This window comes from Rhodotorula graminis, assembly GCF_001329695.1.
Source record: "Rhodotorula graminis WP1 unplaced genomic scaffold RHOBAscaffold_16, whole genome shotgun sequence".
NCBI classification, from domain to species: Eukaryota; Fungi; Basidiomycota; class Microbotryomycetes; order Sporidiobolales; family Sporidiobolaceae; genus Rhodotorula; species Rhodotorula graminis.
Window position 1 is genome coordinate 497,482 of NW_017264943.1, and position 20,823 is coordinate 518,304.

At 68.7% G+C, this 20,823-nt stretch overlaps 7 protein-coding genes across 7 annotated transcripts; 4 read left to right on the forward strand and 3 right to left on the reverse strand.

Annotated features, from left to right (window-relative positions):
* Positions 1 to 373: 373 nt before the first annotated feature.
* RHOBADRAFT_56102 (uncharacterized protein) lies at positions 374 to 6,127 on the reverse strand (the record flags this gene model as incomplete). Its single annotated transcript, XM_018418186.1, has 9 exons — positions 374 to 504; positions 579 to 759; positions 839 to 979; positions 1,048 to 1,392; positions 1,457 to 1,673; positions 1,748 to 1,878; positions 1,962 to 3,765; positions 3,837 to 3,945; positions 4,018 to 6,127. 9 exons carry the CDS (start codon positions 6,125 to 6,127, stop codon positions 374 to 376), a joined length of 5,169 nt encoding a protein of 1,722 aa, XP_018268339.1.
* Positions 6,128 to 7,587: 1,460 nt separating this feature from the next.
* On the forward strand, positions 7,588 to 8,899 carry RHOBADRAFT_56103 (carbohydrate esterase family 5 protein; the record flags this gene model as incomplete). The annotated part of the gene is made up of 5 exons (XM_018418187.1): positions 7,588 to 7,750; positions 7,822 to 7,890; positions 8,016 to 8,122; positions 8,270 to 8,651; positions 8,721 to 8,899. 5 exons carry the CDS (start codon positions 7,588 to 7,590, stop codon positions 8,810 to 8,812), a joined length of 813 nt encoding a protein of 270 aa, XP_018268340.1. The 3' UTR covers positions 8,813 to 8,899.
* Positions 8,900 to 9,591: 692 nt separating this feature from the next.
* On the forward strand, positions 9,592 to 10,855 carry RHOBADRAFT_65668 (carbohydrate esterase family 5 protein). Its single transcript, XM_018418753.1, has 5 exons — positions 9,592 to 9,760; positions 9,844 to 9,912; positions 9,988 to 10,115; positions 10,181 to 10,553; positions 10,622 to 10,855. Exons 1-5 carry the CDS (start codon positions 9,601 to 9,603, stop codon positions 10,708 to 10,710), a joined length of 819 nt encoding a protein of 272 aa, XP_018268341.1. The 5' UTR covers positions 9,592 to 9,600; the 3' UTR covers positions 10,711 to 10,855.
* A 40-nt stretch (positions 10,856 to 10,895) lies between these two features.
* Positions 10,896 to 13,272, reverse strand: RHOBADRAFT_56104 (uncharacterized protein; the record flags this gene model as incomplete). The annotated part of the gene is made up of 2 exons (XM_018418188.1): positions 10,896 to 12,919; positions 12,988 to 13,272. 2 exons carry the CDS (start codon positions 13,270 to 13,272, stop codon positions 10,982 to 10,984), a joined length of 2,223 nt encoding a protein of 740 aa, XP_018268342.1. The 3' UTR covers positions 10,896 to 10,981.
* A 309-nt stretch (positions 13,273 to 13,581) lies between these two features.
* Positions 13,582 to 14,330, forward strand: RHOBADRAFT_47142 (uncharacterized protein; the record flags this gene model as incomplete). The annotated part of the gene is made up of 5 exons (XM_018414935.1): positions 13,582 to 13,686; positions 13,754 to 13,930; positions 14,015 to 14,116; positions 14,194 to 14,202; positions 14,271 to 14,330. 5 exons carry the CDS (start codon positions 13,582 to 13,584, stop codon positions 14,328 to 14,330), a joined length of 453 nt encoding a protein of 150 aa, XP_018268343.1.
* A 746-nt stretch (positions 14,331 to 15,076) lies between these two features.
* RHOBADRAFT_18487 (uncharacterized protein) lies at positions 15,077 to 16,825 on the forward strand (the record flags this gene model as incomplete). The annotated part of the gene is made up of 6 exons (XM_018412433.1): positions 15,077 to 15,387; positions 15,613 to 15,739; positions 15,832 to 15,891; positions 15,984 to 16,312; positions 16,407 to 16,648; positions 16,734 to 16,825. Coding segments are annotated over 6 exons (1,161 nt in total), but the record flags the coding sequence as incomplete, so codon positions are not given.
* A 1,554-nt stretch (positions 16,826 to 18,379) lies between these two features.
* On the reverse strand, positions 18,380 to 19,615 carry RHOBADRAFT_65669 (uncharacterized protein; the record flags this gene model as incomplete). Its single annotated transcript, XM_018418754.1, has 5 exons — positions 18,380 to 18,554; positions 18,632 to 18,991; positions 19,075 to 19,141; positions 19,224 to 19,382; positions 19,468 to 19,615. The coding sequence occupies 5 exons, from the start codon at positions 19,610 to 19,612 to the stop codon at positions 18,440 to 18,442; spliced, it is 846 nt and encodes a 281-aa protein (XP_018268345.1). The 3' UTR covers positions 18,380 to 18,439.
* Positions 19,616 to 20,823: the final 1,208 nt, after the last annotated feature.

Consider the following 20,823-nt stretch of genomic DNA (forward strand, 5'->3'; position numbering starts at 1 on the left):
TGCTCGCTCGCTCGCTCACTCGCTCTCGTGCTAGATCTCTCGAGAGGGAGCTGCGGCAGGGCATGGCTCGATCTGCAACGTTGCAGAGAGGCGCGCTACGCAAGAGCGAGATCCCACTGAATCTGAACCGCGAGCGATCACAGGGTAACTACTTGAACGACGGCGAGGGGGTAAAAGCTGCGAGTGCGAGGGTTTTTGCAAAGAGGGGGTCGTGCGAGAGGAGGGTCGTAAGGGAGACGGCGAAAGGGGTATGTCGAAGGGAAGGTCCGTGACGAGGAAAGAGGAGAGGAAAGGGGAAAAGTGTCCGTCGCCGGCTTCGTCTCGTCGACGAGCTCGGCGCAGAGAGGTCAAGGCTCTCGCTCAGAGGCGAGCGCTACGTGTTGACCTCGAACTGGAGGTTGATCGCGTTGATCCACTGCAGCGCCTCCTTGCGCGCCTTGGCCGAGTCGGCGGCCGGGATCCGGAGGTACACGATCGCCTTGTCGCCGACGCGCAGGCGCAGCACTGCGACAGACACAAGTTGTGAGTACTCTGCGACGACGAGGACAGGGAGCGGAGTAGAGGCGAGAGCGACGCACTGTCCTCGCTGCCGAACAAGCTCGCCGGCGAGTCGCCGCGCCCAGCCGGGCTCCCGAGCACGGGTTGCGGGCTGTTGAGCCTCAGGACCGTGTACAGCTCGACAGGCGCCATCGGGTCCTGGTCGAGCGGCGGCGAGGGCGCCTTGACGAGGACGAGGAGGTCGGTGCACAAGAGGCCGATCTGCAGGCAGTCGACGAGGTCAGGGATTGGCCGACGCGACGACGACGACGAGGACGAGAAGCAGAACGACGGGACGCACGAGAGGAACCTGCTTCGTCTCCTGGAACAAAGTCAGGATCTCCTCAGGTTCGACAGGCGACGAGCCGTTGGCGCTCCGGTACAGGTTGGGCTGCGCCGGGTCGACAGGCGCCGTCGAGCGCTTGACCGAGCGGACGAGGGTCTGTGCGGGACAAAAGAATGTCAGTGCCCGAGTCGATGAAGAGAAGGGGGAGGAACGAGAGCACGGACCAAGTTGCCGCTGCGGAGGAGGGTCCGGTGCGGCTGGACGAGCGGGCTCTTGAACCTCGTCGTGAGCCGGTTCTGCCACATGACGAGCTGCGCCCGGCCCTCGTTCTCGCGCTTGCTCTCGTTGAGCGCGACGGCGACCTCGTCCATCTCCTGCACCGCCTGGGCGATCTGGGCGTGCGGGTCGAGCAGGGCGGCGAGCGTCGACGGCTCGGGCGCCACTGGCGGCGGCGGCGTGCACGACAGGAGCGTCTCGAGGAGGAGGCGGTACCGAGGGATGCGCTGGATCGGGAGCAGGAGGTACGACTCGAGCGAGATTTGCGAGTGCGACGGGTGTGCTCGGGCGCGCTGCGGGACGGGACCTCGGTCAGACCGGCGAGGACAGTGATGAGTGAGGACGACGGGGACGCACCTTGAGCCAGGTCTTGATGCGCTTCTTCTGGCTGGACGAGAGGGTCGACGAGACGCCGGCCGTCGCGTCGAACATGGTCGCGGACGCGAGCGCAGGAGAGGCGCCCGGCGCGCCGCTCGCCGTGTTGCTCCTCGAGCGGGTGGTCGGGATCGTCTTGGCCCACGTCTGGATGCGGGCGAGCGCATCGTCAAACGCGTTGATGTACTGCGTGTAGATCCTGCGACGGGCGGGCCGAGCGTCAGGAGCTGTTGCCGGGGCGCCGACAAAGAGAGGGCGAACGAGCCGACGCACTTCATGAACGAGGCGTGCTGCACAAAGACGTCGCCGACCTTGCCTGCGACGACGGCCGAATCGCCACCACCTCGCACGGCAGCGAGCAGGTCGGGCAGGAGCACGCGGCGGTGAAAGTCGCGGATCGCCTCCTGCAGGATCGAGACGCGCCGAGTCAATACTGCTGCCTCTCGGCGGCTGCACGAGAGAGAAAGAGAGAAAGTGGGGGACGCACAATGTTGACGAAGACGGCTCTGCGCTCGGCCGAGGGCAGCACCGTGTCCCTGCGGCCGCCGTTGGCGCTGCTCGACACGGGCACGCTCGCGCTGTCGACGTAGATGCCGCACAACTCCTCGAGGCCGCGCAAGTACGACTGCTCCGTCTCGACAATCTCCTTGAGCACGGCCTCGCGCTTGACCGGGTCGTCGGCCGACTTCTTGGTGCCGCTGTTCTCGAGCTCGGCGACGGGGCATGGTGTCGGCGAGCGCGCCGACGGGTCCGGCGACTGGTCGTCGTACGCCTGCGACGCTCGGAGCGACGCCGACGAGGAGCGGAACGCGCTCGACGAGCCCGAGCCGTACGAGGGCAGGCGGCGCGTGCTCTGCGCACGGCGGACCGCGGCGGCTGCGCTCGCCGCCGGCGAGCCGGGGCGTGAGCCGAGGGCGCCGAGCGAGGGCGAGTGACGAAGTGGCGAGGAGGGGGTGTCGAGCGGGATGGCGGGGAGGGACACGTCGGGCGACAGGTCGTCGAGGTCGCGCAGGTAGGCGAGGACCGAGCGCAAGGCCGCCGAGTGGTTCTGCGGGGCGACGGTCGGACTCGACAGGGTAGACGGTGCGACGAGGCCGGCGGGCGACGACGAGAAGGCGTCGAGGAGCAGGAACGACTTGCGCTTGCTCGGCGGCGCCGTCCTCGCGCCGTGGAGCGCAGTGCCGGTCGCCGCCAAGCTCGGGTCCTTGGAGCGCTTCTTGAGCTTGCGCCCGACCGACCCGAACATGCGCGCACCTGCGCCGCCGCCGGCAACGCTGCTGCTGCCCTCGGTCGCCTTGCCCTCGACCTCGGACTCCTCGCCGCGCGTCACCGGCTGCGAGAACGTCCTCGAGTCGGCGACGAGCGCGCCCGGCCGGAGCGGGACCGACGGCGGCGGCGGCTTGGAGCCCGAGCGGAGCCGAGTGCCCGACACCTTCTTGAGGAGGCGGTTCCACCGGCGCTTGTCCTTCTTCTCGCTGACCTCGGGCTCGGGCGGCGGCGGCGGCGACGTCGCGGCGACAGGCAAGCCGACGGCTGGCAGCGACTCGACGAGTGCGGGCGTGAGCGCCGGGGTAAAGGCGGGCGTGAGGGAGGGCGTGAGGGCCGGCGTCAGGGAGGGGAACGTGCCCGACGAGGCGTCCCACCCGCGCAGGTCGTCGTGCACGCTCTCGAGCGCAGCGGCGAGCTCAGGCCCGCTCGGCACGACGCCCGAGGCGGCGAGAGGCGGCGTCGAGAAGGCGGCGAAGATCGGCGTGCCGGCCATCGAGTGAAAGGTCGGCGGGCTCGCGAGCGGCGGCGAGGGTGCGGTCGTGTTGATCGGCGGCGGCGGGAGCGGCGAGCCTCGGCGTGAGGCGGGCGACGTGGAGGACGACGGCTCGTGTGGCAGAGGCGGCAGTGGCGAACCGAGTCGGGAGGACGGCACGGCGAGGTCGGCGTCTCTTGCGGCGGCGCCCGGCTGGACGAACAGGGGCCGCACCACGTTCTGGACCTGCCAGTGGAACGGGTTATCGTCGACGAGGAGCGTGTCGAGGGCGCCGAGGCGGGCGAGCCACGCCGGGAGGGACCGCAGGCGGTTGCCGCGCACGGTGAGGGTGTGCAGGCGGCCGAGCTGGGCGAGCGACGACGGGAGGGTCGACAGGTTGCACGAGTCGGCGAGGAGGACGTTGAGGGCGGGGAGGGTGCCGAGGAACGACGGGAGGTTGCCGGTCGCGAGAGGGTTGCCGCTGAGGGAGAGCTCCTCGAGGAAGCAGCACGAGGCGATGGCGGACGGCACCTCGGACATGCCGCAGTCGCTGCAGTCGGGAAAGCGTATCAGTATGTGTCGAAGAGAGTAGAGAAGAGTCCGAGAGAGATCGAAACGCACGAGATGTCGAGGACCACGAGGCCATGGGCGAGCGTCGGGACGGCGAGCGACAGGAGCGGCGCAATCTGGAACGGTGTCCTGCACCGCCTCAGGACGAGATGCGTCGTCTCTGCGAGGGGATAAGGTTGGTCAGGCTCGAGCGGCTCGAGGGAAGGAAAGCGCGAGGGGACGAGAGACGCACCGGTCGGGAGCTCATGCTTCTCGATCGCCCTGTCGCTCCAGTCGACGACGTCCTCCTCCGACGCGCCGAGCATAGCCTGCAGCGGCTCGCCGTCTGCGCCGTAGTGCGCGTACCCGACTGGGCCCGCCTCGAGGGCCCACGCCGGCGCGTCCTCGTTCCACAGGCTGTTGCCCCGCCCTCGCCCGCCGCCGCCGCTGCCGACGACCCTGGTCGAGTTGGGCGTCGCGCTCGCGACCGACGACGAGCCCGTCGCGCTCGTCGCGAAGCTCGACTCGGCCGTCAAGGGCTGGCTAAACGAGCGGTAGCTCGCCGGCGCGCCGCCTCCTCCCGCCGCCGCGCGACGGACCATGAGCCCGAACGAGTCGTCCTCGTCGTCGTCGTCGTCGGCGTCGACGTCGGTCGACAGGAAGTCGGTCTCCTCGCCCATCGACGGGTAGTACGCCTCGCTGCCCTCGGTCACGGCCGGGCTCGCGAGGCGGTCGAGCGACGGCTGGCTGCGGAGCGCGCCGCCGACCGACGGGAACCCGCCCGACGGGATGTGCAGGAGCGACGGCCGGCGTGACGAGGCGACGGACGAGGTCGTCCAGGTCGACTGCGCGCTCGCCTCGCGAGGGCGTGGCGCAAAGACGGGGAGAAGAGGTGGGGGAGGAGGGAGCGAGGGCGAGGCGCCGTCGCGTGCGGCGGTCGAGCGGGTCGACATGACGAGCGTGCGATCGTCTGGTGGTGACGGCTGCGTTGGCGACGGGCGCGACGCGAGGCCCTGCCGGGCCGCCTCGTCGCGAGCGGGCGCGCGGTCGCTGCTCCACTCGCCGACTGCGTGCGAGGCCGTCATGATGCCCGGCAACGGGCTCGGGAGGCTCTGCGCGAACGCCGAAAGGCGGTCGAGGTTGCGCGCAAAGTCGCCGTCGCCGTCGAAGCTCGGCCGGCTGCCCGACGTTGGCTGCGACTGCGGCTCGTCGGCGACGCTGCGGGTCGAGGGCGATTCGAAGGCGATGCCGAGCCCGTCGAGGCGCGAAGGAGGAGGCCCGAGGCCGATGCCGCCGCCATGGCGAGACGTCGCGAACGACGGCTGGTCGAAGTGGAGCGGCGGGACGTGGTGCTGGCGCTTGTGGCCTGCCGGCAACAGCGACGGCGAGCCCTCGGCGGCGGACGAGTAGTCGGCCGTCGTCGCAGGCGTACCGAGCCAGCTGCTGTCGCCGCCGGTCGTCATGCCGCCCTCCTCGGACGAGCTGAGGAAGCCGCTCGAGCGGAGCGCGCCGGTCGAGGGCGTGTACACGCTGCTGTTGGTGCGCGACGAGGCCTGCGAGCGCGACGGCGGGCGCGGACGAGCGTGTGCGAGGCTCGACGCGAGGCCGCTCGGCATGCTCGTGACGGCGAGGAGGGCGCCGTCGTCGATGACGGCCGACGCGGGGCGCGAGTGGCCGGCGCTGCCCGCCGTGCTGCCGTCTGCGCCGCCGGGCCCGCCGGTGCTGCTCGACCGGCTGCGCGACGAGTAGGTCGACGCGCGAGAGAGGCGCGCCGAGCTCTTGGGCGGGATGGGCGGGCGAGGTCGGGCGGGCGAGTCGGCGAGGGCGGCCAGGGCGGCCGAGCTGAGGGAGCGCGAGTTGGGGCGGACGGGTTGCGGGGAGGTCGAGCGGGACGTCGCGAGCGGAGAGGTCGAGGGTTCGAGGGGCTGGTCGACGAGGTCGGCGGGGAGAGAGTCGACGCCTGGAGGAGGTGCGCGAGAGGCGGCGGTGGCCGACGACAAGCGGCGCTGCGTCGGCGTCGCGTGCTGCGAGTCCGACTGGAGCTTTGGCGGCGTGCCCAGCTCGTCGCGGCTCGACGGCGGCGTGTGCGGCGCGCGGATCTCGCCCGATTCAACCGCGAGCACCGGTGCCGCCGCCTCGAGAGCTCGCACCCTCGCCAGCACGCTGCCGCTCTGGACATGCGCCGACATGCCGACGAGTTCCGGTGGAGCTGCACGCGACGCGACGACCTTGGCCGTGTCGTGGCCGGGCTGCGAGGGTGCGATCGGGGGCGAGGTGGATGCGGGCGAGGGGAGGTCGCGGGAAGAAGCCGGCGGTGGTAGAGGCGAGGTAGAGGGATGTGGGTGGTGTGCCGGGTCGACCATGCGGTTCTCGGGTGTTGCGGCGGTGTAGCTGCGGGTGAGAGGACGGGGACGAGATGAGGATGGAGGGGGAGCGGGCTCAGGCGGTGCGCGAGCTGCGTCGCCTCGAGGAGCGGCCCTGCAGCGGTCGAGTGGCTACCAGGGTGTGGCTGCTGTCCTCGTCGAATCTGGTGCGGTGTGAGGGTGCCGGTGACAGCTTCTCGTCCTCCGCCTCGTTGACGACGAGCTCTCGCTCAACCGCTCGCCGCACGACGACGACGCCCACGAGCTGCTCTGCGGTGCTCTGTGTAGAGCTCTACAGCTGCACAGCTGCCTGGTTCGCGCGCTTATCCGCCCCGAACGGCCCTTCCTGCCACTCGCCCTCGGCCGACCGACACGACTTGAAGCGTGCGGTCGTACAACTCGCCCGTAGCTCAGAGCGACCTGGTGCCGCTCAGGTTCCGCTCTCATGCTATCTTGAGGCGAGTGTGCTTGCGAACCAGGCGATCAAACGCTCTGCCAGCTGGCTCGCCGCCTCTTCTCGCTCCACCTCCCTCGCCGACCACCTCTTTCTCGGCTCAAGCAGCTTGCATGGGCCCGCTCGCATCGATACAGCACGGCGTGTGCTACTGGGCTGAACTCCGATTCACAGACCAGATCTGTCCTGCAACCGGTGCGTCTTCCTCTCGTCTCTTCCTCGTGCGCGGCGAGCGACGTCCTGACTCTCTGCATGCATGGTCAGGTGCTTCGTCGCCTCCATCAAGCGGCGTGTCGACCAACTGGTGCCACAAGCTCGCCGCGACCCACTCGCCCTCAGCTCGAGTCGCCGCAACCTTCTTCGAGCGGACCACGCCGCCAACGCTCTTGCGCCCGCACGGGCACGCAGCGCCGACTCGGGGCGTCGACCGCCATTCCCTTCAGCGTCCCTGGCACATCGTCTCCCACGCCCCCAGTCCTCGAGGTGCGTCCGTCAAGCCTCAACTCTATCGGCGGCAGGATTGTCGCCTTCGAGCCCGCGAGGCGGGACGTGCGCGTGACCTTGCCAGCGTCCTGACGGCCTCTCGCCGCCTCTCGTATCACACAGATCCACCCTCGTACGGGCACCAGAACGCGCGGGATCAGCCAGTCGGCGTCAAGGCCGCGCGCACGACGAGCCCGATCGACCTTGCCCTCCTCTTTTTCGACGCTAGCCACCTCTCGACCAATCGCGGTCCGTTACCGTCCTCATCTCCGGGCTCTCGCCTGACCTCTTTTCGACGCTAACGACCTCTTACCGCAGTGGCTATCGGCGCACAGCCCGCTCGAGTGAGTTGCGGGGACGCGCACGGTCCCAGAGGCGTCCTTGGCCCGGTCGTTGGCTGATACTCGTCCTTGCGCGCACAGATCCTCCTCTCCTCTCTCTCCTTCATCCACCTCGCTCTCGCCTGCTCTCTCCCCCTCGTCCAAGTCTCCTCGCACCCTCCCCCAGCTCGAACTCGCGCAACATGGTCGCCCTCTCTCTCCTCGCCGCCATCGCCTCGACCCTCTCGCTCGCCGCCGCTGCGCCGACGGGCAACCTGGTCGAGCGTGCCGACACTTCGGCCTGCACGACTGGCTCAGCCATCCACATCATCGTCGCGCGCGGCTCGAACGAGGCTCAGGGCGAAGGTCCGTCCTCCTTTCTCCTTTTCTCTCGCTCTGGCTTCGACCGCCCCTGACTCGTCTCGATCCTCATGCAGGCGTCCTCGGCCAGATTGCGACGATGGTGAAGTCGCAGCTCCCTGGCTCGACGAGCGAGGGCATCGTCTGTGCGTCCCTCTCGCTCCGTCCTTCCTCCTCCCCCTCCCTCCTTCTCTCTCGCTCTCTCTTCGTACTTTTGCTCTCCTGTGACCCTTGGCATTCGAGTCGATTGAACCTGGCTCCATCCACACAGACCCGGCTACGCTCGTCCCGTACGCCTCTTCGGAGGCCGCCGGCGTCGCCGCCTTGACGAACGCGATCCAGTCGTACACTACTCGCTGCCCGTCGTCACGGTACTCCGTTTTCGGATACTCCCAGGCAAGTCGAGCTCTCCTGCGCCTCCTCTCCCCTCCCTGGCCCCAACTCGAGGCCCTTTTCCCTCCTCGAGGCGAATTTTGCCGGTCTTTCCCCTCCTCGACTCATACTGACCCAAGTACGACCCCACAGGGAGCTCACGCCGTCGGCGACACGCTGTGCGGCTCGTTCGGCATCTTTGGCCGCTCGAACGAGGACTTTGACGCCATCGAGGCGCTCGACGCGAGCAGCGACTGGAAGTACGAGGGCCTCTCGGACGCCGAGATCAGCGCCTTCTCGGTCGACGAGCCTCAGTCTACCCTGTCGGAGCGCGCCATCTCGGCCACGGCCAACAAGAACCTCGTTGCGATCCTCCTGACGGGCGACCCGACTTGGGTCCCGGGCCAGTCGTACAACGCCGGCACGTCCACGCGCCAGGGCATCTTCCCTCGTCCCAGCTCGGGCCTGCAGTGCCTCAACACGTTCGCGAGCCGCACCCGCAGCTACTGCGACGCCAACGACAGCGTCTGCGCGAGTGCGCCCACTTCTCCCTCAAGCGCTCGGACCTTCTCAAGACGACGCTGACCACCTCCTCGCCCCGCAGGTGGCTTCTCGATTGCCGTCCACCTCTCGTACGTCGCCAAGTACGGTACCGAGGCCGCCACGTTCGTCGTCAACAAGGCTCGCGCTGCGTGAGCCGTCGCCGTCGCCATCCTTTTCCCCTCTCTCTCGTTTCCTCCTTCCTTCTTTTACTCTCTCTCTCGGGCCACGACCATCGTCAAATGAAACCAAGTATGCAGTTCTGCCGTGCCACACAGACAGCCTGATCTTGCGCTGTCAAACGCGAGCGAGCGAGAGGAGAAAGTTGCAAAGGAACCGTTCTCTCGGCCCTTCTCGCCTCCCATCGCAGCTCTCTCACGCCCTTCTCATTTCTCACTGCCGGTGGCACGATCTTCTGCAAGCGCAAGCCCGGAAAGTGCTCCTCGGCCACGCGAGTTCGCCTTTGCCGTCGCTCGGCTCATACCCGCGGCTTCGCTGGCGCCGCACTTCCAGCATAAAGCTCGTACTTGACCGAGCTTACCCCTGCGCGGTACCGAGAGTTGCACTTTCAGGCCGAGCGCACAACGTTGGCGCCTCGAGGCCGACCTGCGGGCCGAGCGTCGAGCGCGCGAAGTCAACCAGATTGACCTTTCTGCCTCCGCGCTAGGGCCTCTCGGGTCAAGCGCTGCGTCGGCTTCGCCACGCGAGGTGTGCAAGCGAGTTCGTCTGCCCTCGTTTGCGCTAGAGTGAGCTCGCCGAGTCCCATGGATGGTGGTGGGCGCGCCGGTCGAGCGCTTGAGGCGCGAGGTCGGGGAGCGGCGCGCCGCCCTGGGGCGCTTTTTCCCAGGGGCACGCTCGCTCCCAGATGCTCCTGCTCTCTCTCCTCGTTCCTCTCTTCTGCTCCCAGCCCTTCCCGCCGAACCGCACCCCCACCGCCGAGCGCCATGGTTGCCTTCTCTCTGCTCGCCGCCCTCGCTTCGGTCCTCTCGCTCAGTGTTGCAGCGCCTGCCGCCGAGCTCGTGGCTCGCGACAGCTCTGCATGCGTTACCGGCGATGCCGTGCACATCATCGTCGCGCGCGCGTCGACCGAGCTCCCCGGCGAAGGTCCGTCGGCCTCTCTTTTCAACCTCTTGCCGTCGAGGACACGACACTGACGCACTCGCACTTCCCTCGCACCTCTCGCACAGGCATCATCGGTCAAGTGGTGACGATGATCAAGTCGCAGCTCCCCGGCTCGACGAGCGAGGCCGTCTCTTGTGCGCCGCTTTGACCTCTTTGCGCTCCTCGAGGCCTGAGCTGACCTTGTCCTTCCCTCCTTCGCCGCCGCGCAGACCCGGCGACGCTCTACCCGTACCTGTCGTCCGAGGCGGCGGGCGTGTCGGCCATGACCTCGCTCGTGCAGTCGTACGTTGCGCGTTGCGGAGAAGGTTCGCGCTTGATTTTGGCTGGATACTCGCAAGTAAGCCGCCCTTGCTTCGCGGTACGCTTCACCAGATCCGTCGACTAACACACCTTGGATCACAGGGCGCGCAGGTCGTCGGCGACACGCTGTGCGGGTCGTCGGGCCTGTTTGGCGGTTTCTCGGTCCCGAGCGGCTTCGGCTCGTCGACTTCCTCGCCCTGGTCTTTCTCTGGCCTCTCCAAGCGGGACCTCGACTCGTTCAACACCTCGACAGACGACGCCCTCGCCAAGCGCCAGCTCTCCAGCTCGATCTCGGGCAACATCGTCGCCGCGATTCAGATGGGCGACCCGTCTTTCGTGCCCGGCCAGAGCTTCGACGCCGGTACTTCGCGCATGAGGGGTCTCTTCCCTCGGTCGTCGTCGGGCGTGCAGTGCCTGCAGGGCTTTGCCGACCGCCTCAGGAGCTACTGCGACACCGGCGACGAGTTCTGCGCGAGTGCGTCTTCTTGTTTCCCTGCCTCTCTTTTGCCGACCGAGCTGATGCCTCGTCCTCCCGGTCGACAGGTGGTTTCTCTCTCGCCGTCCACCTTTCGTACGTGCAGCGTTACGGCGCCGAGGCGGCAGCGTTTGCCGTCAGCAGGGCTCGCGCTTGAGCCCCTTGATCGACCTTCCCAAACCGACCTCTTCCCTCTTCTTCTCCTTCTTCCTCTCGCGGTCTCTCGCGCCCTCTCGTTCCCATCTCTTTATTCGTCTCGTGCAAAGTAGCTCTCAAAGCAATGAGAAGCAGTCTTTCCTCGCAATGACACGAGCGAGAGAGCGAGAGCGAGAGAGAGCGAGTGGAAGAGAGGAAGCCGCATGGGCCCGACTGGCAATGCAGACGCCTCGCATCCTCGCGCCTGTCATGACACCTCGTTCTGTGCCGCGCTACAGCACCCTGACAACGACGACCTCACGCTCGCACAGCGCGACCACGGCCCTCTCGCCGCCCTCGAGCTCGACCGCCGCGACGCCAACGAGCGCACCTGCGCCCGGTACACCGACTCGGAGCACCATCTGCACGCCCGTGCGTGCGCGAGCGCCGAGTACAGGCGGCGGCGGCGCGAGGTAGACGAAGCAGTTGGCGCCGTCGCGGGTTGGGGCGCTCGCGCCGCCCGAGGTTGGAAGGGCCGGGGCGTCAAACGCGAGGACGGCGCCGGACGTGGCGGCCGAGGTGGAGGAGGATGAGAGAGGCGAGGGGAGGAGGTGGTGCACGAAGCGGGTGTCGCGCTTGGTCGCGAGGACAAAGGCGAGGGCGGGAAAGGTCGACGCGTGGGACCACTCGTAGGCGGCGGTCGAGGCGGGAGGAGGGGTGAACAGGAGGCCGTCGACGTCGTGCTTGACGGTGATGCCGTCGTACGAGGGTGCGGAGGAGGAGGACGGGGAGGCGTCGACGGCGAGCGGGAACGGCGTCGAGAGGAGCTCGTACGGCACGGCGGCGTGCGGGTGGACGAGCGTCGGCCGACTCGACTCGGTGGTGGCGGTCGCGCCCTCGACCCACGTGACGACGAACGGCCGGCCGCTCTCGGCGTCGACCTCGACGTCGACCTCCTCGCCCGTCAAGCTCGTCGGGATGCCCGACCCGAGCCCCTCGTCCGAGTGCGCGATGCCGTGCCGCACGAGCCCTTGGGCCCACTGCTCCATCTGCTCGGTGATAGCGGCGAGCTCGGACGGATCGAGCGACTCGGGCACGCCCTCGTACTCGAGCTCGGGGTCGAGCTCCTCGATCCTCGCCGGGCCCGCCGCCGCCGCCGCGTCGCCGTCGCCGCCGTCCCTCGCAGGCGTCGACGCAAAGACGTCGCTCCACCGAGTGCCGGCGTGCGCCTTCTCGAGGTGGAGCGTCAACAGGCCGTAGCTCGAGTCGCGGCCCTCGGCCTCGCGGTCGAACGTCCACACGCTCGTGTGCGGGTCGATGTCGGCCCACAGGCGCTTGTGGCTGACGCGCGGGAGGCCGACGCCGCCGGGGAGGCCGGTCGACGAGGCGGCGAACGCCGACGACGACGAGACGTGCAGGGTGAGGTACAGGCGCGAGAAGGTGAGGCGGATCGACGAGGTCGGCGTGTCGGACGGGATCGGGAAGGCGACCGTGACCGAGTCCTTGTCCTGGGTCCACGAGAACGGTGGCGGGCGAGGTACGGCCGGGCCCAAGGCCGACGCGGCGGCGGTCGAGGCGCGAGCCGGCGTCATGAGGACGTCGTCGCCGTCGACGCCCTCCCGCGCCTCGTCCTGCTCGGCAGCTCCCCGGCCGCCCTGCACGTGCACAAGCTTGGACCCTGCGCCGACGACAAAGGCGTCGCGCTCGCGGTCGTAGACGACGAAGCTCGGCAGGTCGTGGCACGCGAGGCGCCACGAGACGGCCAGCTGCTGCGGCGCGGCGGCGTCGACGTGGGACGCGAGCGAGACGCGGGCCGACAGGTAGATGAACTGGGTCGTCGACGAGATGGTGTGGCGGGTCGTGGCGGCCATCGAGCTCGGCGTCGGGAGCGACGAGGGTGCGGCGGCGGGCGAGGGCGCGGCGGCCTTGGTGACGATCGAGAGGAGGACGACGGCGTCGGTGTCCGAGACCTGCTCGGCAGCGTGGAGGCGGAACGGCGTCGCGCTGTCGCTGCCCTCGCGCAGCTCGAACTCGGCTTCGATCGAGCTGGTCCACGACGGCGACGCGGCGTCGACGCGCACGAGGAAGAGGCGGCCGCGCCCGTTGGACACGATCCACAGGGAGGGTGCGACGGCGAGCGCGGTCGGGTACTCGGGGACGGTGGACGAGGACGAGGACGAGGTCGAGTCGAGGGGGAGGCGGAGGAGAGGGTGAAAGGTCGGGACGGCGGTCTGCGAGCAGGCATGCGGGTCAGGCTATCGGGCCGACTGCGAGGACCGTACTTGACTGCAGGACACACCTTTGGGTCGAGGGTGAGGGCGGTGAGCTGCCCCTCGCCGTCGACGAAGACGAGGTCGCCTCGTTGCCCTGCGGCGAGATGGTTGTGGCGGGCGCGTGCGGCGACCTCGTTGTAGCTGAGACGGGCATGGTCTGGGAGCGCAGCGAGGCGGAACGGGGCCGGGAGAGGGTGCGAGGTCGGAGGGTGGGGAGGTTGGGCGAGCTTGTACGACTCGAAGTGTGGGTTGAGGAGGGCGTGGTTGGCCTGGAACGACAGCTTGTCGCCTGCTGGAGGTACTCGAGCCATCGCTGCGCTAGCCTGACGCTGTTGGCGAGGGCGCACTGGTCGACGAGCGACGGCCACCAGATGAACAAGGACGCTCTCTTTGCGCTCGCTACAGCACCGCCAGGGAGCTGTACGCAGCGCAGTTGCTCCCAGGTACGGCCTCACGCGGCCCTCGCACTGTCGCCGAGCTCCTGCGAGGTGTGCTCTGCTCGTCGGCCCCCGGCTCACCTCGTCGGCGCCGAGCCGCTGGCTCGCGCTCTGTCCACTCACTCTGCCCAGCTCTGCTCCCGTCCAGAGCACCCCGCACAGCCTCTGCTAGCCCCTGCCGCCATGTACCGCTACCCTTTCTCGCACCCACCCTCGGTGCCCGCCGCCCACCTCGACTTCCTCCAGCGCTTCTACCAGGCCTCGGACAGGCCCGACGCCATCGACGAGGTGCGCTCCCTTCTCTCTCACAGTCTTGCCACCCCAGCGAGCTGACACCACTGCCTCTCGGTCACAGTACCTCTCGTTCCTCTCGCCCGACGTCGACTTCGTCATGGGCCTCAACGCCGTCAACGGCCACGACGCAGTGCGACAGATCCGCCAAAACATGTGGGGCGGCGTCGTCGAGCGCGTTCACCGCCCTCGAGCCGTCTTTGCTGCGGGCGACGCCAGTGAGCTCATGCTCCACGGCACGGTCCGTCTCCTCCTTCTCCCTCATTGCCCTCGCGACGTGCGGGCACAAAGCCTCGCCCCTGACGCTCTTGTTCCGAACATACAGGTCAGCTACGGCTTGCGAGACGGCTCTCGAGTCGACAACGTCGGGTGGGCGGCGCTCGTCGTGTTTGCCGAGGGCGACCAGCTCAAGATGCGGCGGTACCAGGTGCGTTCCTCTCCCTGCATGGACGGGTGACGCGTCTCAGTCGACCTGTACTGACACTTTTCCGGTCGTCGACACAGGTCTGGCTCGTGAGCAGCCCCAGTCCACCTCCTCTGTCTCGTCGCCAGTTTCTGACGAGCTTTCTCTTGCATCGCAGGACGGCGCACCTCTTTCGAAGGCTCTCGCAGAACAGGCGGCAGGAGACCGGCAGACGTAGTCGATGAGCTGGAATGGCACTGCAGTACACCAAGCCTCGGCCTCGTTCGTCGAGAGCAGATCCTCCTTCGACGAGCCACGACCTCGTCCCCGCTGCCGCTCGCCGCCGCTGCCCGCACCGCTCCCTGCCCGCCCTGCTGCTACTGCTGGCTCGATTGCGCGCGGGCGAACCTGGCCGCTGGGCCGAGGGTGCGCATTGCGGCGGAGCCAAACAAAGGCGCGTGGACCGCTCTGAAGGCGAGTGGTGAGGCGAGCCCGCCAGGAGCTGTCGCCGGCAGGATCCACTGTAGCATAGCCGGTGACCAGCTTGTCGGACCCGAACAGCACGGCGAGCGGGTTGCGAAAGCAGAAGAGGGCGGGCAAGATGAGGAGGATCTCCTCCTGCGGCATAGCGCAGCCGAACCGCGACGAGCGGGACGCTCGCTTGCAGGAGTTGGCCTGGAGAGTACTCGCACGTGAACGAAGCGCGTAGATACACGCCTGGGCGAGAGCAGAGCGAGGGAGAGAAGCCAACGTTGAGCGAACCTCGTCCTCGTCCTCCTCCCCCCACCACAACTCGGGTCCGCCACCGCCAGGAGCCCAGTCGAGCCCAGCCGAGTACTGTACATGGCCACCTCGGTCGCCTCTGCCGTCGACCCACTTGCGCGCGGACGCTCGCACTCGCGCTCCATCTCGCCTGCCGCGTCTGCCCTCACCGACCACGACGGCGACTCGATCATCGAGGACGCACCTGTCCACCTGCCCGTCATGACCGATGTCCCCCGAGGAGCCGCCCACCCGGCCGCCCCAGCCCCGACCGCCGACGACCTCAAGCCCTCGGGCCCGATCTGCTCGTTCGGCCCCCGACTCGCCTACACCTACTTTGCCCACCCTGCGCCACGCGCCGAGCTCCTCAACGCCCTCACGCCGGGCGCACCCGCCCCCGCAAGTGTCGCCGCCAGCCCAGATGCCGCCGCCGCCGCCGCCGAGGAGGGCGTCCACTGGTTTTCGGTCGACGACCAGCTCGTGTACCTCAGCTTCTACCAAGATTACGGGCCTCTGAACGTCGGCTGTCTCTAGTGCGTCCCCCATCTCTCCCCTCCCTCTCGGCACTCGATGAGCGACCTCGCTGACCCCTTCCCCACCTCCCCTGTCTCGGCCCCTCCTCCTCGCTCTCGTCCTCCTCCCTGCGCCCCTCCCACGCTCCGTCCACCCCTCGACACTACGCCGTCCCATGCGTCGCCCTACCCGTCCGCCTACCCCGCACCGTCACCCCTTCCTCTCGCAACTCGCGCGACTTGCAGCCGGTTCTGCCTGCACCTGCACTCGCTCCTCAACGCGCCCGAGCACGCCTATCAGCGCATCTTCCTGTACTCGTCCGACGAGCCCGACAAGAAGGTCAACGCGGCGCTCCTCATGGCCCTGTACGCGGTGCGTCACCTTCCTCTCCTTCGAGCGCTCGTCCAGCGCCACCTCGGCGAGCATGCCCAAGCGCTTCGTGTACTGATGCCACTCTCTCACAGATGGTCGTCATGCGGTGGTCGGTTGCCGACGTCCTTCACCCTCTCAGCTGCCTCGAGCTTGTGCGTCCCTTTCCTCTCTCTCTCTCTCTCTCTCTCCTCAAGTCCCGCCACCCTCGAGCCTCTCTGACGAGGTCGGCCCTGTCCCTGCGCAGCAACCCTATCGTGACGCCGGCTACTCGCGCGCCGACTACCACCTCCACCCTCAGCACATCCTGTACGGCGTCCACCGCGCCCTGCAGCACCAGCTCCTCGACTTGTCGACGTTCGACCTCGCCGCGTACGAGGCCGCCGAGAAGGTCGAGACGGGCGACTGGAACTGGATCACGCCGGGCTTTGTCGCGTTCGCGAGCCCGGTCGAGGCGGGCTGGAGCGCCGGCGGGCAGACGCCCAAGAAGGGCGGCGCGCCCGGCGCCAAGATCAACCGCGCGTTCCGCAACGTCCTCGACGAGTTCGAGTCCAAGGGCGTCAAGGTCGTCGTCCGGTGCGTCCAGCTCGCCGCAGTCTCGTTCGACCCTCGAGTCGGTCGAGCCCGCTCGAGTACCCGATCGACCCTGACAGTTCTTCCCCTTCCACAGGCTCAACAAGAAGCTCTACGACGCCGCGCACTTTACTTCGCGCAACATGGAGCACGTCGAGATGTACTTTGACGACGGCACCAACCCAACGCTCGACATGTGTCGCCGCTTCATCGACCTGAGCGACCGCGTCATCTCGAACGGCGGCGCCGTCGCCGTTCACTGCAAGGCCGGCCTCGGTCGCACGGGCACGCTCATCGGCGCCTACCTCATCTACAAGCATGGGTTCACCGCCGACGAGGGTACGTCCACGCTCGCCTCGCCCCTCACTTGCGCACTTGCCCTGTCCTTTCTCAGCCGCGAGACTGACTCGCCCTTCTCGCACAGCGATCGGCTTCATGCGCCTCATGCGCCCTGGGTCGTGCGTCGGCCCGCAGCAGCATTTCCTGTACGAGAACCAGCTCGAGTGGGTCCGGTGGTCGGCGCAGGACGCCCTTCGCGCCGAGCTCGCCGCGCAGCACGGCCTCGCCGGGACGACACTCGGCGTCGCCAAAGCGTCTTCATCGGCGCAGGAGCGCCGGCCCACGACGCCGCCTGCCGACGAGCTGAGCGCTGGCGCCGGCGCCTCGGCCGCACCGACGACGCCCGGCCCGGGCGCCGTTCCGCCCGTCACGCCGCGCCGCACGAGCGCCAACGTCCCCGGGCAGCCGCGCAAGACGCCGGGCAGGTCGCGCCACGCCGTCGCGCAGCCCGAGGAGGTGTCGCCGCAGGAGAAGGAGCGGCTCGAGGCCGAGATGGAGGAGGAGCGCATGGAGGGCGTCGTCCTCTCGAGCCCGAGAAAGCGCACGAGCGACGTCGGGACGGCGGCGGGGGTGGGCATGGGCAAGGGCAAGGCGCCGATCCGCATGGAGGACGCCGTCGCCCCCGCCGAGGACGACGACGACGAGGACCCGCTCGCGCTCGTCAGCCCCAAGAAGCTCCACCTCGCGCCGGCGGCGAGCATCGCCGCGAGCTCCGGCGCAAGGGCCTCGACGTCGGCTGCCGCGCCATCCTCGAGCCGGCCCAAGACGCCGTCGGCCGCCACCAGCACGCGCCCGACCCGCGTTCCTCGACCTGCCCGGCCTCTCTCGGCCCTCGCCGACAACCGCATCGTCGACCGCCTCGGGTCGACGTCGCAGGGCACCCGCATGTCGACCCGCACGGGCCAAGCGCCACCTTCGCCCTCGGGCGCCGGCGCCGGTACAGGTCTCGCACGCTCGAAGGCGGCCAAGAACCTCAACACGGTGTTCGAGGCCGAGACGTCGGCTGCAGGCCAGTCGAGGTACCCGCTGCGCAACACGCGCTCGTCGGGCGGCACGGCCGCTGCAGGAGCAGGAGGAGCGCATCAGCCGCAACCGCCAAACAGCCCGACAAAGCTCCCGCAGCGCGTCCTCGGCAAGCGCGACGCCGCACCCGCTCGCGACTCGAGCCACGGCAGCAGCAGCACGAGCTCGTCCGTGTCGTCGGCGGCGCCGGGCTCTCGCGCCGGGTCGGTCGCGTCGAGCGCAGGAGGGTTCGATCCGGCGAGCGCGGCCCCGCTTGCAGGCAAGATCGGCGGCCGCAACGTGCGGCGGCGGAGGAGCAGCATGGGCAGTCAGGAGACGGTCAATGCCGGTTGAGCTGCGGCGGACCTCGTCGCGAACGGGCGAGCGAGACGGAGCGACAGGCGGCCCGCTCGCTCGGGCCTCTTCTTCCCCTCTTTGATACCCTTTCTTTCCCTCTTAATGTTCTGTGCGCCCTAGTCTGTAGTCCGACTCGTCGAGGCTGTCTGTCTCTCTCTTCTTCCCTCTCCTCCCCCAGATCGCTGTCCCTCCCCTCCCTCTCTCCCTTCTTCGACTTCTCGCCTCGCCGTCTCGCCCCTGTTCTGCACAAAATTGATGTTGCGCAATCTCCCGAACTTCCGCGAGAGTCTGTCTCGCGCTCGACAAGCTCTGAGCGGTTGGCCCGGCCGCGAGTACTTTCTACAGTGCTCGCTCTCCTCGGCGGACAGGCGCGAAAGGAAAGACCCGATTGCAACTACGTCTCGCGACACAGTAAAAGCCCAGCTCGCTCCCTCATGCAGGCCCCGGCAGGCCGAGCGGCTTGCGGAGCCTGGCGGCGATCTCGAGGAAGCGCGTGTCGCTCTCGCAGGTGAGGAGGCCGTGGCGCATGAAGAAGTCGATGAGGACGCTGCGTACGAGCGCACCGAGGCAAGGGTCAGTGCTGCGCTTCGAAAATAGAGAGAGGGAGAGAGAGAGAGGACGCACAGGGCGCAGTTGGGCTTGAACTCGCCGTCGCACATGCGGCGGACCGTCTCGTCGAGCGAGAGCAGCTCGAAGCTCTCGACCTCGCCGTCGGCCGGATTCGTGCTCGGCTGCGTACCCTCGGCGGCATCTGCGCTGCCGGGAGCAGGCAGGCGCAGGTCGTAGACGTACTGGACCTCGGGCTGGAGGAAGCCGGCGGCGGTGCGGTAGTGGTACGTGAGGACGCCGGCCTGCTTGATGCGCGACGCGACGAACGCCGGCGAAAGCGAAGCCTCCTCGGCGCACTCGCGAATGATCGACATGCGCGGCGAGTCGCCCGCCGTGATGCCGCCGGCGACCGTGTTGTCGAGCATCGAGGGCCAGCTGCGTGCGAGCAGGTCGTCGAACGAGGTCAGGGTCTCGTCCTGCTCTCGGAAGGACAGGAGTAGAGAGACTCGAGGACGCACGTCGGCTTTGTCGCGCTGCGGCGTGGGACCCAGAGCTTGAGCGGCTCGCCCTCCTCCTCGACATAAGCTGCGGCGCGCAAGTCGAGCTCGTGAGTGCTGCTCGCTTGTCCGGGTCGATCGAGAAAGAGGTGAGAGAGAGAGAGACGCACCCGTGCAGTGGACGCCGAACGTCGCAAAGCCGAACAGGGCGCACGCCGACCGCTCCATGCGGAACGCCTCGTTCGAGCCCGTCGCGAGCGGGTTGTCGTCGCCCTCGGGCGAAGGAGGTGGCGGCGGTCCATAGATCGTGTAGAACTCGTCGCGCCATCCTGTGACGAGCGCAGGCAAGGGGGAGGACACAGAGAGTCAGTGTCAGAGGCGGGCGAGGAGAGAAACGGAGAGACGGCGACGCACCGCCGAGGCACTCGGGAAACATGCCGGCGTGCTTCCACCCTCGCACGATGCGGTCGAAATGCTCCCTGCGTGCGTCGGCGCCCTCGTCGTTGACCCAGTCCTCGAACCCGACCGCCCACGGGCCCGTCTCGGCGCTGTGGCCCATCGAGAGCGACCGCAAGCCCTCGAGGACCTCATCCATCGGGATACCCTGCTCGCCGTCGCTGCTGCCGCTAGCAGGCGCGGCGCTCGCGGCCGTGTTGGCCGTCACGCTCGAGCGACGGCTGCCCGGGCGCGACGACGAGTAGCTCGGGCGGCGCGCCGGCGGCGGGAACGAGATGGCCGGCTGGAACGACCACACGGGCTTGCAGTTCATGGCGACGAACTTGCGGTTGTCGTCGATGAGGGCGCGCACGATGTCGGGGCGCAGAAAGCCGATCGGCGGGGCGTCGACGGCCGCCGACGGGTCGGCGCGTGCGCGCACGAACGACGAGGTGGACGGCGTCGGGGACGAGGCGCGCAGGCGCGGCATCGGCGTGAGGCGAGAGAAGGAAGGGCGGCCCGACGCGGTCGACGAGCGTCGCCGGAGCGAGGCTCCGCTCGACGAGGCGGACGGCGCAGGTGGGGTCGGGAGGGTGAGGAAGAACGGGACGAGGAACTCCTTGTCGAAGGCGGCCGCGCCCTGGAGCTTGCCGACGCCATCGTCGCCGTCATCGTCGTCGTCGTCGTCGGCGAGGGCCGAGTCGCCGTGGGCGTCGGAGAGGTTCTCCTCGGCGAACGCGTTGCGCTGGTTGGCGAGGTGTTGCTCCCAGCGGCGCTTGCAGTCGGCGCCCGACCACGGCCCAGTCGGGAGCGAGACGTTGTCGCACTGGTCGACGAGGGGCAGGAGGGTGTAGGTGCCCGAGGGGAGAGGGAGGGTTGGCGGCGAGTCGAAGGAGAGGTACGAGTTGGCGTCGCCGTTCGAGGCTCGGTCGAGGTAGTCGGCTGGCGAGTCCATGTTCGAGCTGGAGGAACAAAGAGACGAGTCAGCTGGTGCACCAAGTCGAACGTGGCCTGGCGCGTGACGGTATGCTGTCGCTCCGAGTCGAGGAGGGGGACGAGGTAGAACCGTGGCCCCGGGTCGTGCGACGCTCCCGGTGTGCCCTGCCATCGACTGCAGCTCGTCATCGCGTCTGCCCGCCGCCGCGCAAGGGCTCGCGAGCCGTGCTGGCGACTCGAGCCGGTCCCGCTCCTCCCGGCCGACCGCGTTCGCGGTCGACGACGGCGGCCGCAGGACGCAATGCCGTAGCCCCGACCTGCCCCAGCCAGCTCGACTGAGCGACTTGTCCGTGCCCAACCTTGTCCGATGGTCGTGGCGAGGTGTGCGCGGTCGGGAGG